Source organism: Astatotilapia calliptera, chromosome 1 (genome assembly GCF_900246225.1).
Source record: "Astatotilapia calliptera chromosome 1, fAstCal1.2, whole genome shotgun sequence".
NCBI classification, from domain to species: domain Eukaryota; kingdom Metazoa; phylum Chordata; class Actinopteri; order Cichliformes; family Cichlidae; genus Astatotilapia; species Astatotilapia calliptera.
This window is the reverse complement of record NC_039302.1, coordinates 32,687,342-32,705,059: the sequence shown is the minus strand read 5'-3', so window position 1 is coordinate 32,705,059 and position 17,718 is coordinate 32,687,342. Positions and strand designations below refer to the sequence as shown.

Sequence of the window (17,718 nt, the reverse complement as noted above, 5' to 3'; positions counted from 1 at the left end):
GACCAAGCTGTTTATGCGGCTTGGCTTTGATATGAACACTGAAATTAAGGCTGCAGATTTTTTTTTTTTTTTTAAGTTCCACCATCTCATACACTCAGGGTTAGTTTACCACTACTACTAAAATCCACAGCTGGGAGAGGATATAGTAAAGGTGGCAGTGACTATCGCAGCCTATTTATATATTTGTGCGATCAGCCAGTGCTCTCCTGCTTCCCTCTGGTGCTAAGCAGGTAAAGTATGCTCAATTTATTGATGTGCTTACATTTAAGCTCTCTTCTTATCGTTGCACTACAGGCCAAACAAAGTCCATTTATCTCCAAGATGTTCATGGAAAAGTCAAATATTCAATCGACTGCTCACAGTACACCAAAACAATTCAATTTCTCACACATTTTAATTTTAGTTTTTATGGCTGTCACTTTCAGACAACAAAACTTATGGATTAAAGATTGCTGTGGACCCAACTCTGTATTCTCTTCTCAAATATTAAAGCTAAAAGCAAATGAACGTGTTAGCTTGGACTTCGCTTTTATTGGTTAAATCCTATCTGACATTCGGATAAAAGATCAGCTCGACCCAAATTCAAAAGCTGATGGAATACTGGTCACAATGTACTTATTTTTGCACTGGTGTATTCTGTTTTTATATTACATGTGACAACAGGAGCTAGCAGGAGAGCTAATGTAGGAAGCTAACAGTGAAGAAGAAACAGTTTGGAGGTATTTAACACCACCTTTACCAACACCTTTTGTTTGTGTGTTTGGTAAAGGTTTTCATTTAACTGCAAAAGATGACTAAAATGATCTGATAGGAATGTAAATCTCCAATGAGATGAAGCTTTGACCTCAATTTTTTTTTTTTTTTTTAAATCTCTTAATAGTCTTGCCCCTTGTTATTTCTCTGAGTTGCTTCACCCTTGCACACCATCCCATGCTCTTAGTTCAGCTAACTAGATGCTTTTGACTGTCCCAAAGATATTTTATACATCCAGAGGAGACAGTCTTTGCAGTTTTGGCTCCTAAGATATGGAATGCCCTGCCATTGGAGGTCAGACAGGTTCCATCTCTTGCTGCTTTTAAAACTTATTGAAAAACACATCTTTTCTCCTTGGCTTTCAACCAAGAGTAAGTTGTTATCCATCTTAAATTTTTACCCTTAGTATGTACCGTTACCATTTCAAATGTTTGGCCATCTTCTATGAATTAAGTTATAGCTGATTAATTGTTACATTGACACTTTGGTCAGTTGTTATGTTGTTTTTAAAGCGCTTTGGAAATAAAGTGATGATGATGAACATTTCAACATTTTCTCTTGTTACATCCACAAACGGATGTATTTTATGTGATAGACACAAAGTAGCCCATAACTGTGAAGTGGAAAGAAAATAAAATTTTTTGTATTTAGCCCTCCTCAGCCAATTCTTTTTTGAACCTTTAATTTTTGGCAATTACAAGTCTTTTGGGGGTAGTTCTCAACTGCTAAGTATCTACTTTTAAGATTTGGGCAGTGACTATAGATAAAAATTAGCATATGGCTAAATCTGATACATTTACAGCAATGTTTATTAATGTACATTGTCCCTCCTATAAAAACAAAAAAACAAAAACAAAATAACAACAACGACAACACAAGCTCCACCCCAAATTCTCTTTGTGAAAATAGCTCTAGTGCAGTCAGATTGGAGGGACAGCGTCTGTGAAAAGCCATTTTCAAGTCTTGCCACAGATTCTCAATAGGATTTATTGGACTTTGGGCCATTCTAACACAAATATGCTTGTAATATGCAACATTGTAGTTCTGACTGTAGGCTTGGTGTGGTTGTACTACTGGAAATTCTACTTTGTGCTCCTTGCCTGGACTGTCAGTTTAGGTGGATGACCATATCTTGGTAGGTTTGCTTTAATGGACTGCACAATGCTCTGCGAGATTTTCAAAGCTTGGAATACGTTTTTAAAACCTCCACAACTTCATCCCTGAACTGTGTGGTGTGTTACTTGGTCTTCATGATGCCATTTGCTATTAATCATTAGTTATTATTAATCTTTTTTTGGGGGGGTTCCCCCACAGCATGCCTTTTGTCCAGCCTTCCACACATCACCCTCATCCAGTTGCAGCAGATGGCTGCCCCTTCCTGAGTCTGGTTCTGTCAGAGGCTTCCTTCTGTTAAAAGGGAGTTTTTCCTTCCCACTGTTGCCAGGTGCTCGCTCATAGGGGATCATCAGATTGTTGGCTTCTTTATAAAATAAAGAGCCTTGAGGCAACTGTTGTTGTGATTTGGTGCTATATAAATGAAAAACTGAATCAATTCTGAATTCTCAAACAAGCCTTTGAGGCTGTCACAGAACAGCTGTATTTATACTGAGATTCAAGTATGACAGGTGGACTATTTACTAATCAGGTGACTTCTGAAGGCAACCGGTTGCACTGGATTTTATTTAGGGTTGTCTGAGTAAAGGGGGTTGAATACACCAGACTTTTTAGATTGTTATTTGGAAAAAGAAAATGAACACTATATAACATTTTCCTTCCAATTCACAAAGCCAATGCATCAGTATCACCTCTACTTGCAAGAGCAGGAATAATGTGGAGTCATAAGCCAGTGTGTCAGTCTTTTCCATCTTGATTCTAATGCAGACATTTTATTAGTGGACCCCCAACACATGGTTGGTTCACACTGAACAAGTTAAGCACCCGCCCTTACTTTACATTCAAGTGCCATCTTTTCGACATTAACACAAACACTGTAGAGCATTCACTCCCAACACAAATCTTAGTGAGCACAATAAAACCACTCTTACAAGCACAATGTATACTGCCCTCAGACATATGGTGTTACACACACCTCATCCAGCATCAATTCAAGATAAGGGGCCACATAGCCACTTTTGTGTATCGCCTTGGAAACCAAGCCGCCTGTATTTGCCTCGTTGACATCTGATGGGAGACAGATCTTTGTCAGAGTGTGTCAACATTCAGCTTCACGAGTCCAAAGCAAACAGCCTCAGGTCATCATGCAAACTGCAGCGACTGATGACGTGGCTGTAGGGAAGTTAGCTGCCTGCTTATCAGACACACAAGTGCAAAGTACCCTGGCAAAGCAATGCAGATCCTGGAGGTAAGGACATCTCTGGTGAGAAAGGACACATGGAAAAACACCAAGGATACTAAGTTTAATGAGAGATTTAATATAAGACGAAAAAAAGACCAAAAAAATCCCCCACAAAAAACTCATTAACCTTGGTTGACAGAGTGAATAGAGAGGTAGATAATTACATCATTAATGTATCTTTGATGGTCAAGAAATTTCCAACTTCAATCAAAAATGTATCACCATTATAGTGAGTCATAGAGTCAAAGGAGCTTGCAAAGAAAAGCGTCTGGACTTCTTTAAGTTGGCTTGAAGACGTTTCACCTCTCATCCGAGAAACGTCTTCAAGCCAACTTAAAGAAGTCCAGACGCTTTTCTTTGCAAGCTCCTTTGACTACGATGACCTGGATGACTGAGAACCTTCACAGACATATGAGTCATAGAGTGGTCCCCTGAACAACTAAAGTGGTCTGCCCAGGAAGAACTGAATCAGACCCACACACAGGACACACAACTGAAAGGGAAAAAATAAGGAAATGCCTGCCGAGTCCTTTCAAATACTTGTAGTTGGTATCCGCACTGCAAAGTTGTTTTTTGGTTATTTTTGTTAGTTGTTTTTGTTTCCTCCCTCAAAGGTTTTACCCAGGGGAGAAAGAAAATCACCAGTAGTGTAATAAAATATTTTTAACTTAAAATATAATTACAATAATAATACAATACACAGTCATTAACGGGCAAGTGAACACCCTGTAAATGAACCGTCTTAGTGCTGAGGTGCATCTTTTCAGTCCAATGTTGAAAAACGGCTAGCAGAGAAAACTTGTGCTTTAATAATTTTATTATTTAATAATTTTATTGTAGTACAGGCTGTCGTAAAGAGGCTGCAAGTAAGCCTAAATAGAAAGGACAAGCTCTGTTGTGTTAATTTTGTTTAAGGTTTAGGGCGATCGTGGCTCAAGAGTTGGCAGTTCGTCTTGTAATCGGAAGGTTGCCGGTTCGAACCCTGGCTTGGACAGTCTCGGTTGTTGTGTTCTTGGGCAAGACACTTCACCTACCGCCTACTGGTGATGGCCAGAGGGGCCGATGGCGCGATATGGCAGCCTCGCTTCTGTCAGTCTGCCCCAGGGCAGCTGTGGCTACAACTGTAGCTTGCCTCCATCAGTGTGTGAATGAATAGTGGAATTGTAAAGCGCTTTGAGGGTCTCGAAAAGCGCTATATAAATGCAATCCATTATTATTATTATTATTATTATTATTATTATTATTATTATTATTATTATTCACCCATCCTGTACACAACCTTGTCTGCTGGCTGCCTTTCTTTCCTTCCACATTGAACAAGACAGTCAGGAATGAGAACATAAGTTACATTTGGAAAAGTCCTAATCCTTATATTTCTATATGCTGATGTCTGTATCGGTTTACACAATAAGCTACAAGTCTTCAAAAAGTAATCGTCATTTAGCCTTGGAAAAAAAAAAAAAAAGTGTCCTCTGCTTTGACCCACATTAAACTGGAGGTATATGTCTAAACTGAAACAACCGACAGGTGCTTGTGCATCAGCTGTAAGGCATTCAGCACCAAGTCCATCTGGATGCATGCATTTACTAATCAGGAGTAAGCTTGAGAGCAGATACCTTTTAAATGAAAGTTGTGCTCCCAAGCTACCATTAGATATCAGATCAAGTAATCAGATCAGTGGCCATGACTTTCCCCTATCTGCCTGGTTAGAAACACAGGTCCTGACAACCTAAGAGAAGAAAATCCTTCATTTGTATTTAAACAGAACTAATCCTGAGTTTCGGCAACAACCCCCAACAAAAACACTTCTGGAGACGTTACTGAAAACTATCTCACGGCAGAGATTAGGGGTCTACTACATTAGAAGGTGAACATTTCCACAGGTGAAGTTTTCAGCTTCTTTTTTAATTAATAACAAGGCAGTGTGTTTTCTTGCACAGCTAACGGTATGTCAGAAAGCAACCTTAGGTTAAGGAAACTGAGAATAACTCTGGACACACACACACACATCCCCCCCTCCCCCTCCAAACGCCTTCGACGCTTATTCCCTTCCATGCCGATGGTGGATCAAGGAGACCAGCGCTGCTGCAGGCCCGGATGTACTGTCTACATTGGCTGTCTCTCACCCTTTACCCATCCCTGTTGCTTGTCATGTGTTTCTTTGATGTATTAAGAGTTTTTTCATGTGCTATGTGCAGAGGTGTTTCTGTTCTCAAACTGATCTCCCTATTGAAGCTCAGTCGGGGGGGGGGGGGGGGGGGAGTTATTTTTTTTTCTCCTTATCTTTCCTCATGTGGTGCATTTTGCATTGTTAGACCTGTCTGACCTGTCTTCCCAATGTGATGTTTTTGTGTAATGTATGTATGGTCGGAGGGTAAGATGGCGCCGCCATAGCGTGCAATAGGTCAGCAGCCTTAGCATGAAATTTCCCACTCATGGGACTAATAAAGGTATCTTATCTTATCTTATACACCAGCCTTCATCCTTCAGCCCACCAACACTATGCTGATTATATATTGTACTAGTGGGCTGTATATAAATGCATATTGAGCTACCCTAAAGTTAAATAAACCTGTCACTGCTCTGTAGATGCCCAGCAAAATGATCCCAATCCTTTTGTGAAGGCCACATGTCACATGACCTCTGACTTAAAACTTCCTTCCTTGAGCTCATTTGTATAGCAAATGTCCTGTCCAATTTCCAAGCTGCCTATTGTTCCACACTAAGTGCTTTTACACAGTGTAAGCCACAGTTCTGACAGTCTGTAGTGGTTTGTTTAACATTGTTATTATTGTTTGAATTATATTAACAAGTGCAGTAATAAGACTCTACTTAATGCCAATTAAAGTAAATAAATTTAAATGAGAATCTAATAATAATAATAATAATAATAAAGCTAGTTTGTGCAGATAAAGCTATCAGTAAAGATGACGTTATCTTCTGCCCAGCTTTAAACAGAGGACCTTTATAACTCAGTAACTTAAACAAATAGTGTGCACCTGCAACACCCTAACCTTTATTGCACCCACTCCAGTCTTTCGAAACCTTAACAACCAGGAAACTTGGTGAGTAAAAGATAATCCTCAAATGTAAACACCATGTCAATGAAACCTGGACCCAAGCAAACAAAATAAAAACAGCATCTGCAAACAACACTCAGCCCATCCTTCTGTCACTTCGTTAGTCCTTTGTCACTGACAGACAGTGGGAGAAGCGGCAGCGCTGCTCTTGTTCAGGCCACCATAAAAGTCACCTCTAGGAAGTTTATGGGCGACAGATGCTCGTGTAAATGAGGCTTTCCCCCCCTCTTCCATCTTCTCCTCAATCAAGGAAGGGGCTTTACGGTCACTGGCAGTGACCCAGAGTTAACCTCCTCGTGCGTTGCTAAGGAAACAGAAGAGTTGAGAAAAAGGGAGGAAGCCCAGGCACAAGGAGTTGAGCAGGAGTCAAGTCTGTCTTTTTATATATACAACTCTCTCTGTCTCCGTGCATCTCGATGGTGAAGTCTTTCTTCTAGGCATATCACACACAGACACACACACACACACACACACACACACACACACACACACAGTGCTGCTGTCTGCTCATGAACGTCAGCCTGAAGCCATTATTCACCGCGTCTGATCTGGCAGTCTGCAGTCGGCTTCAGCAGTCACAAGGAGGTCTTTCTTCTGACACAGCTGGCTTCCACCAATATGGTCAGTAGTCAGAATCCGTAGTCAAGAATGATTAATAGATGATCTCAAACCATCAGACTAGACGAAAAAAGGTTAATTAAAATCGCTTACTTCCCATCAATTTGAGACGCAGTTTGAGCGATCTCACCATTAGTCTGGAACAACTTGGACACAAATTAACAGCACACACACAATCCTGTTCTGTGTTTTACAACCAAATCTAACACATCTTAATTCCTTCAGTACAGGAACTCAGACACCCCGAGCACAGTTATGCCATTACCACCAACAGCAGCTGGTTAACAAGATGGGAGGGAAAGCCAAGAGTGGAAAACAAGAGACAAGTGGCGTGAGTTAAAATCCACCTGCCTTGAAGAGGCCCAACAGGTGGCTGGTCTGCTTCCTGCCAAAAACTACATCATGAGGACATTCCAGACAAATCTGAGACAAGACCTCTTGAGAAACAGCAATTAGAGGGAGGATATAAGAAAATTCCCAAAGCACTGCAAACCTCTCAGAAGACAAAAGGGCAAAAAAAAGAATAAGAAAAAAAGCCAACTATAAATCTGTATGAGGGCAATAAAAGAGGGCTACTGGCAGCTCATGAGATGTGTGACTATTAAGGCCGTTAAAAGTAAGACACTGAAAGCACATCAATATTATTTTATCCTTTATTTTCTTACAATTTGGCTTAACCATTAAAAGTATGTCTATTCAGCCCGTATCAGCATGGTGTCTCAGTGGTTATCAATGTTGCCTCATAGCTAAAGGTTCAAATACAGGCAGGACCCTTCTGTGTAGAGTTAACTCACTTATAAAGAAGAGAGAAAATAAATATCACAAAACAACAATCTGTTCAAGTGAAAAAACACAAAATTACATTACAGTTCGTGCAACTTTGTAACGGAGGTATTTAATTTTCATGTCCGCAACATGTATTTTGTTTAGAATGGACAAAGTGTGGACAGGTAGCTGTTGCAGTCAAGACAGCAGAGCTTGAAACCTTCTAAAATGACAAATAAAGTGTATGACTTGAACTTGGGTCCCTGGTGTGAGTGCTGAAACCTATACCCTAAACACCAATAGTTTTTAAGTGTTAATGATTTAAACTTTTCTAGATCTAAACATATTTAGTAAGGCTGACATCACCACAAAAGGCATGATACTGCACTTTAACTGATGAATTTACAGTAGGTAATGACTAGGTCACATGTGTGACACCACTGGAGTGGAGTTAACATTATGCCTGTACGGGATTTCTTTGGGAGTTCCACTCTCTGCCACAATACCAAAAAAAAAAACAAAAAAAAAAACATGCTGCCTATTTTGGCCTAGGACACTCAAAAAACTTTCACTTCCTGGTAAAAACCCAGGCTAAAAATTGCTCCTTTCTTTTAAATACCCCTGGATAGTTTTGTCAGAATAAAAGTCAAATAGGGGTATTCTCAAGCAGGTTCTAGAGTTGTAAGAGCCAACTTTTTTCCATTGATTACTAAAATCATTTATGGATGTACATCTGTAATGGTCATAGTAGGTAATGTCCTCAGAACATTTTCTGAGAATTTCTCAAGTCTGTTCCACCCACATCCTCTTGAATTGTGTCAACACATAACAATGCAAAATGACTGTTTTCATTCACTGCTGCACAAGACATGCATTGCAGCCCTCATTGAGAAAGAAAAAAAAAAAGGGGGGGGGGGGAGGAATTAGGTGGCAGTGAAGAAAATACATCAGCTGTTGACATGAGTCACACTCTAAACAGACTTACCTAGAGTCTCCTTTTCCAAGGTTACCTCCTGCAGGATGGAGGATCGTCTGGTTTTTCACCATTTCCACAACACATTTAGTGTTTAATTCCTTTTCTGTGGATCAGAAAACACAAAGTGTTATTACTAAACGACTGAAGCTCAAAACCTCACACATCCCAGTCAATGCAACCATTCACAAGCAAACATAATATTTGGACCCAGAATCCTTAGTGTTATATACATGGCTGACACCAAGTAACTTTTATTAACACTGCTCTGATAGCCACGTCCTCCCTGCATAACAAGCAGGAGTTAAACTGCATTAGATATTAGCCGTAATTTCCTGTGGAACAAACGTTATGTTTAAACAATTGTGTGTGCAGAAAAGCAATCACAGACTCAGAAAAAAAATGACCTTTTACTTTAGAGTAAGCATTTGGCTAATCAATACCCTGGTTATTTTGGGCACACAAACACATACAGAACTAAGGACGTTCCATTCTGACCGTGGCCTGTTCGTGCAGTGACGTAACACTTGGCCTTCAGACCACCCACTGCCCACTTCCAACTCAGCATGTCTGTCGGGAGACAGACACTCTCTCTATTTTTAAGATTAGACATGTTTGATAAAGGCTATACTTAAATCTAGATCAGATGACACACTATAGTAAAAGTGGGTCGATTCTTGGCGTTTGATTGTCTCGCTATTACTGTAAGATCCATAACTTTATAATATAAAACAACTTGAGGGGACTTGTTATGATTTGACACTATATAGATTAAATTAAAAGCATGCATAAGGACTGATCTTGATGCCTTTTTCATTTATAAAAAAGAAAAAAGCTAGCTGTAAAAGTAACCAAACTGGAAAATAACAATAAATAATTGAGACTGGTATGTCTCTCCATTCATCTGCCGTCCTTAGGAGACCTAATAATAGTTGTCTGCATACTCGCATGGTAGGTGCTGCCAGCATATCCTGGGCTTCCAACATCTGACAGAACTGCTTGTTTATTTGAATTAAAAAAAAAAAAAACATGTACTCATAGGAGAATATAACATTAGAGTCACTGGAATTTAAAAAAAAAAAAAAAAAAAAAAAAAAAAAAAATCACAAGTGTGTACAATTATACATTATTACTATAGTTAAGACTGTGGTTACATGCCACAAAATACTGAATAAACATAATTAGTCAGTTTGTTATAAATTAATGTTTAATCATAATAATAACACAGCTACATACCACATCAATAGGATGTCTTTCTGTGTCAGCGGGAAGCATATTTGTTAAGACCATAAATATATGGCTGGGAATTGTGTTCTCCCTGGTAACGATAGCCTCTTTAAAGTATCATAAAATTACCCTGTGATCAGAGGTCACAATGGGGTTCCTTAAAATGCAAATCAGTATTTGCTCAAGGTCATTTTTATTGATAATAAATACCATCCTTCCTCCACCACCATATGACCTTGTTCAGGCCATGTGTACATATGCATGATAGAGTAGCAGTTTTATTACATTGTTGCTGTGCAAATTACCACCATATTCAGTAAATACTTCAGCCAAATCTTTAGATATGGGCTGTTAGACTTTTTATTAAACAAACAGTATATGAAATAGACGACTGTCAATAACCTCTCAACTGTGCAGTAGGCTTGCAAGAACATGTAGGGATGTTTCGATCATCAGCAAATGTGTTAGGACAGGAAAAACAGTTTGTGGTTTCAATTCCTTTCTGCAACAAGAACTGTCTAAAGTAGCGTTACAGAAGTGCTGTTTCTTCAGTCGTTTCTTTTTTTTTGTAACCAAGTCATGACTGCTGGTATAATCAACAAGTCAGGGTGACGCATACACTCGCTCACCATGTGCCAAATCATAGCTTCACAACCAACAATTCAATATCACTATGAGAGGAGTGCAACAATATCTCCCAAATTCCATAAAATAATTTTTGAACCACAGTTGCACAATTAATCCACTTGATTGGATCACAAAGCAATAAACTTGCTTATTCTAATCCATTTCTAGGTAAATTGGTACCTGAATGGCCTTTAAACATTAATTAATTTCACAGAATTAAAAGCTGGGAGGGTAAGACAGTTTGAGAATATTTATAACCCTAGTGCACAGAAGACATTAGTAGCCTTTCTCATGGTTTGGTGACAAAGTATGAAAAGTTAGCTTTATTGTTAAATAAAGCAATAAAACACGCTTTAGCAAAGGGCATTTCCAATTGCTGTGTAGCTGGTGAATAGGTTGTATGTGGTTTTACATGCTGAATTATTAGCATAGCTGCCTTTGCCTAACAAACAAGATGCAAATAGTCACTTTATCTAGCTGGTACAATTTCTTACATACAATACAAATGGGAATCCCAATGTGTGTAGTTGTACATCTCCAGGCTTTACTGGCTTAAGCGGACAGGGTTACGGATGCGAGCATGATTGGACCACATACAGTTGTGGTCCAAGGCACATAGGCACAAGAAGGCTGTATTGCTCGACTTAAAAGAAGTCAGCGCATTTTACAGAATTTTTTGTTAATTTGACAAATAACGTGTACTTTATGCTTGAGCAAAATCAGTCTAACTTACAAAGATGTTCAAAATCAAAGGTCTTGTGATTTTCCGTGGGTGGAAGGGCAAAACTTGTCTGGTCGGCACCAAAGTTTACTGTATGCTGGAAAAACTGACGTCCGATGGGGAGGCCAAGTGTGGTCATTCAATTTAGAAATATTATGTATTTTAAGCTGAACTGTCTGCTTTGTGGAGCTTGCACTACTGTTTCAGGCATGAGGGTAGAGCCATGGAAACTTAATGTCAAAGGTCAGAGAACCTGAATCACGCTCCAATTCTTCTGCTGTCAAGGGCAGTACAAAGCAAAAAAAAGGAAAGCAAGAAAAAACGGCAGGTTGATTCAACAGAGAGCCCATAACAGACAGAAAGAGCAAACGTTAAACAAGGGGGCTGACACAGACCTACAGCTTTTAGAATGCAAACTTTTTCCTTCTGTTACTGCAGCCTACATTACCCATGTGCCCCATGTGCAGCAGCTGTACTTTCTGCTCAGCAGAGAGGAAAGTGTGATGTAGCATGGTTGAGAGGATAAATGTACCCATTGTTATCTGCCTCTCGTTGCTCCATAACCAGCTCCCACTTTCCACTGGCCTTCCCTGGGCTACCGGTGCTGAGGTTTGGCACCACAGCACTGACATCAGCCAGGAAGCTGATTGGCCGCGGTGTTGCCGTTGCTACGCCTGAGGTTGCTCTGTTCTTCGAAGTCCACAGCCATGGGAACATGGAGGATTATGCAACGTTAGCAAATACTCATTCAGACTCACTCCCTTCCTGCCTTTGTCCAGCTAGGCAGCTACAGCACCTCTCCTCCTCAACCTGGGATACATGGGGACAGTGGCCTTGGGTTAAAGGGGCCTGCTTATTATTTCAGACTCTGAATCACCACACCAGCTAGGGAAAGCTGAGAGGAAAGTGCTCTCCCTTAACTACCATGACTGTTTCCAGAAACAGCTGTGTGATGGTGGAGAACAGAGTAAGAGCTGTGGCTGAACAGATCAAAGGTGCGAATGTGTGAACTGGAAAACCACACAGAGCAATTTTTCTGAGATCTGAGAGGATTTGTGAGTGCACTTCTCCTGGAGTGACTCTTGCCCACTGCTTTTTATGAAATCAAAAAAATACTACTTGAATGCTGGTAGATGTGGACAGAAACTCCATTCAGACAGAGAAACCATCAAAAAGGCCCTTATGGAAACGTGGCACTGCCAGTTCCAAACCTATTCCCACTGCATTTAGCAAACTCTCAATTTTCCTGCCTGTTCCTTTTTTTGCCAAAATAATAATTGGTTCAACTTGCTGGAAGATAGCGGATGCATACAGGAACTGGTTTATGTACAACATTAACTAACTACTAGACCTGGATGCTGGCTTTGATCTAGTTTTAAATCTGCTTCTGAAAGTTGCTTTTAGTGGTTTGAAAATATAAGCCCATTTGAGTATAGTCAAGAAACTAATTTGAGATCATTTAAGCTTTATGACCTGGCATATTACATTATCCAGCTGGAAGCAGCCACAACCACCAGTCTGAACCATTAACATGACTCGGGATGGAGCCATGCTTCCATGTTTATGTTGTGTATGCCAAATTATGAGCCTACCATGCAAATGTCACCACAAACATCAAGTCTCATCAGACCAGGGAATCTTTTTCCAATCTTCTGCTGTCTTGGCTGGCTAATTAGTTATTTATGTTAACCACCAACTGAACAGGTGTATCTAAAGTGGCTGTGGCTGATGGGCATGTTGTCAAAGTTCAGGAAATCCACTGAATTAAAATTCACTTTGTTAAGTGTAACAAATTCACAAGTCTACAAGCAATCATGTAAAGTAACTGTGACTTTAGAAACTATGTTTGTTTTTTCCACACCTGACTCACATGTAAGCCTTTCTCCATTCTCAGCAAAATGCTGCACAAGCCTTTATTATTTATGGAATCAATAATAAGAGCATTAAAGAATGTGCTCCAAGTATCAATAAAATCCCCTCATAGATATCAGCTGTACCCGTTAGGTCAGATATCACACTGAAAAGGGATAACTTGAATGAGGACAAACTGAAGAAATCTAAGACAAAACAGGACAAATGAACTTCAAGTAAATTCCCCTCACTCCCTGTCAACTACCTTGCAGCTGTTGGTGAAAAACTGGACTTTTTAAAGTGGAAAACTTACTTCTAATTTTACAGAGAGCCATCAGTGAAGAAAAAAAAAATCATCTTTCTCCCTGCAGAGTTTACTCTACATCAGAGTTCACAGTGAGATCAGTGTGGTGATCCACTGCCTTGATCTTGTGACCGACATCTCCAGTTCAAATGAGGGGGAGGACACACGTGATTCATTTTGCCGGTTGTTGGTCAACCACTCTACCTCAGCAGCTTTCCTCTTTCTCCTCCTTTTATGGGACACATGGTATCCCACGGCACAAACACAAATTGGAAATTGACCAGGAAATGTCATCTGTGTCTTCCTTCCTGCAGTGCAGGGAAAAAAAAAAAATCTGGAATGCATTTGACCGGCGCATTCGAGCATGCACAAAAGATTTGTGCAATACTGTGCTTTTGTTATCTGGGCTTTTCTAAAATTAGAGATGTAACAAGATGTAGATGTTAAGATGTTAGCAGCCCAGGAGAGACAGTGAGAGATGCAAAGACAAAAGCCTAAATTTCTGCTCCAACATCATTAGGTCAGCCTTCTTGGGTTGTTTACATTAAATGAACCAAAAACATGCCTCCTCAGCATATGACAGTTGAAGCCAAAAAGCTACGGACATCTGTATCAGCCAGTAAAGGAGACAAAGCGTCTAGACTTCCAAACAGTAGATCTTCACACAGCAGCTCAGCTTTAAATCTGGCTGGATGGCAGGCAGCCATCAGGGAAGCCCTATGGCAGCACTGTACAAACATGTGCCATCCAGCTCATTTCACTAATGGGTGCTAATCTCTGACTGCCATCCTACTCCTAAGGGGAAAAAAAAAAAAAAAAAAAAACAGAAAAAGGGGAACAGTTAAGTCAGCCCAGGTTCCTGTGAATAATCCATACAGCATAAAAGTGTGAGACTGCCAACATGACATTACTGTATGTCAAGAAGAACTAGGAATCATGTGCAGTGTCAGTGTTTTAATTTCTCTGCACAAGCAATCATGCTGTATGTGTACAGAGATGTCAAAAGCCCTCCTTTTAGAGAACATGTGTTGCAGCTGAAAAAGACTCAGGTGGCACACAGAGATGCATTCAAGATTCTGATGAAGCCTCAAAGACACAAGTGCACACCAAATGTTTGAAATTGATGTGTCAGCCAACTGATTCTACCCACTCTTTCTAGAAACACTGGAGCAACTGATTATATCTCTGGGATGGACAACAATGTGAGAAATGAAATAAAAGTTTTTGTATGGATATCAACCCCAGTCATAGCAGACTGAAGCCACCCTCTCACCTCTCCTGTTCATGGGCCGTACACGAACAGCCACCTTGACATTGGAGTCGTCCAGGCTCGGCTCCCCCATGCTGTCTCTTTACCCGGGGAGGGAAAGCAGCGCTTGTCCAAAATAAATCCGCCTTTCAGCTGAACAATCATCCAAAACTCGGGAAATGCTCCGCTAGCCGGACTCTGGGCCGGCTAGCCTCTCTCAGCTTTGCTCCACAGACCAGGCATGTCCACGGGAAAAAACAAAAAGCCTGGGTGAAATCCTGCAGGAAGACAGCCACCTCCACTACCACCACCGCCGCTGCTGCTTATTTTCTTCTTCTGTTCATATTCCAGGCTAATTTAAATCCGCCGGGGCGTGGAGGCTGGAAGAGGAAGGAGAAATGTAAATCAAGCAAGATATTACAGTAGCTGGGGTTTGTGACTGAGCAAACATATGCTATCTCCAAAGCCAGAAAAGGGGGGCTAACCAGCTAATTTGCCAGGCAAACTGAAGGGGAGCAGCGGCAGGAAAAGAGCAAGTTTTGAATCTTTCCTACCATTTTACTCCATAACATGCCAAAACAACACCCAGTCTACGAGCTACACACCTAATGGAATTCATCCCAGATGTGACACCGTTAACCTGTCAGTTAAAGCGAAATGATCCGATGAGAACTGCCTGCCGATGATATGCAGCTTCCCAACGGAATCCGCTGTCCTCCCTTTGCGTCGAGTTGCAAACACCGAGCAGCATCCGCCCTTCCGCTTAATTATTTTCCCTTCATAATAAAAGCCCCGAAGTGTTGTTCTATCCCGCCGCTATCAAACATCGACTAAGTACACTGAATTATCTTAAAATAACGAACTGACAGTAAAGGTCAAATAAGGAAAAATACCAAACACATTGACAACTAAATTTCAGCTGCTTCAGTTTACGCCTGCTTTCATGATTTTATGCCAATTACCTTTACGTATAAACTTTACAAACTCATTTTAGTTGCGCCGGATTTTAACAAATTCATCAGTGGGCTTCAATTTAATTTTATTCATCATTTAAAGTTCATTCCTCGCTCAGCCATGAGTACGTCATCAAAACGCCCAGCCGGGTCCGTTAACAGCACGCTAGCCACACAACAAGCTCCCTTCTTAAGATACTAACTTGTGACTTTAAACTATAACCAGCGTGAATACAGCAGATACCAGCAAATGCCACAATCTTTTGGATAAATTGTTGATAAAAAAAAGTACTTTTTACCAAAACGGTTCAATACCCCGGCCACTCAGTCAGTCACGCGACACTTCCGGTGGTCACCGTCAAGTTAAACGCAGCATACGGAATACTTCCGATATTTTTTTTTCCAAAATATAACACGACAACTCCTTTTGACACTCATTGCAATTTCGGGTCATGTTCCTAAGTCACATCATAACATAACGTTACAAAATCAAATTCTAAATTCAGGCGCGACAAATGAACAAAGCAAAATCAATAAATACAGTTAACATTTAAGAGCTAACACAGAAAGCAATGTCTTCAAATATTAGCTATGCAGTACAGTTAATAATTTTACAGTTGTACCCAAATATCAGTGTAGCGATCAGCTTTTCTGTAAGAACCTGCTCAATAGATGGCCTGTCCAAACACTGAGCAAACAGCACTTCATAATTAATAACCTTAATGAGAAATAATTCGGTGGTAATTATCTGAGTACGTCCGTGGAAAATACTGAACAGGCAGAACCAGTAACAAGTAACAAATTTCATCAACGTGAATAGTTTATATTAGATATACAGAAAGGCCTATGCATATTATTAGTGTGTAATGCCTCAAGAAAAAAATCTGCAAAAAAGAAAAAACAAAAAAACGAGGTTGATTGACTATTAATTTTAAAAACTTATAACGGAAGTCAGTTCACATCCATAAATGAACAAAGGACTGTCAGTTTTGATTTTGAACGTGCTGGAAGATTCCTGACACCTAGTGGCCACAGGTGGAGCTGCAAGCAAAAAAAGGACGCCTGAACTGTTGGTAATAATAATTTGTGTCAAATTATTATTATCAATTTTTAAAAAGTCAAACTTATATTAACAACAGCTATTTGTTTATTCATGACACCATAGTTTAATTACTGTACAATGATATGCATAATATGACACTATATTACATCATCCTGTAAGTGAATAATTTCATTTTTACATTCGGTCTGTGAAACTGAAAGGATAAAGTTGAAACCTTTGATCCAGAGACCTCATAAGGCACTTAAATTAATACTGAATCTGAGGGAGAAATGTGGAACAGCAAAGATAGTGGTAGAAATAGTGGGGGTGATTGTGTGTCCCCATTCTGTTTGGGATCACACTATTACAGAATGGTCATTTGAACATGGCTGCCAAAGGGTGAGATGTGTTTATACAAAGAAATTTGGTTGATCTGCTTCCACTGTGGCTGCTAGGAAGTTTCTGGAGTTGAATCTAGGTGGAGCTAAAGTTTGCAAAATGAGATAAAGGACACCGGCTATAGTGAGGACTGTAAAAGACTTTTAAATACAATTCTGGATTTGAGCCTTCCTAAGAACAATCATTTTACTTTTTGGAAAGAAAGCTGTATCTTCATATGTTCTTCCAACCAAATTTCTCACAATGTGTCTGCCTTATAATATATTTTAAAAGTAGCTTAAGATGGCTCAGGCTTCATGCCTTTTAATGACAAAATCAAACAAGAAAACAACAACAAAAAAACAACAATAAAAAGTGAAGTCTGGGGTTTCATTTCTTGTTTATGGTCGTTCAACATAAATCAGTGGTGTATGGTTCAGACCACTAGAGGATGCCCTGCCTCAAGATGTGGCAGCACTAAAGGTGAGGCACTGGAGAACAGACAAGACCTTGCTGAGCTGATTTTATGGTTTCTTTTGTCTCTACTAACTCTAACTTTGTATGAGAAAATTTTTAAATTATATGACCTTCACAATCAGAATAAGCTAACAAGATCTGTTGGTCTGCAGCTATCAGAAGGTCAGAGTAAATGCAAAATTGTAAGTAGCAATACTGACAATTTTTACTAGGACAACCATCATCTGTTGTCGTTACTAGCATCTCAAAGACTTTTCTTTTTTCCTTGTTGTTAATGCCTCATAGAATACATGTACCACGGTGCTGAAGGAAACACACACCTAAAGCATCGCTAAAAATGACAT

At 39.9% G+C, this 17,718-nt stretch overlaps 1 protein-coding gene across 6 annotated transcripts in view; it reads right to left on the bottom strand.

Moving 5' to 3' along the window:
• Positions 1–15,845, bottom strand: part of kif13ba (kinesin family member 13Ba) — a 47,332-nt gene extending 31,487 nt beyond the window's left edge. For 3 of the 6 annotated variants that reach the window (XM_026174891.1, XM_026174927.1, XM_026174937.1), the window contains exons 1-3: positions 15,130–15,729; positions 14,549–14,904; positions 8,558–8,651 (exon numbers count right to left, since the gene is read on the bottom strand). In XM_026174891.1, the coding sequence (XP_026030676.1) occupies positions 8,558–8,651; positions 14,549–14,618 (164 nt within the window). In that variant the 5' untranslated portion in view covers positions 14,619–14,904; positions 15,130–15,729. The other 3 variants (XM_026174899.1, XM_026174918.1, XM_026174909.1) reach the window with 3 other exon arrangements.
• Positions 15,846–17,718: the final 1,873 nt, after the last annotated feature.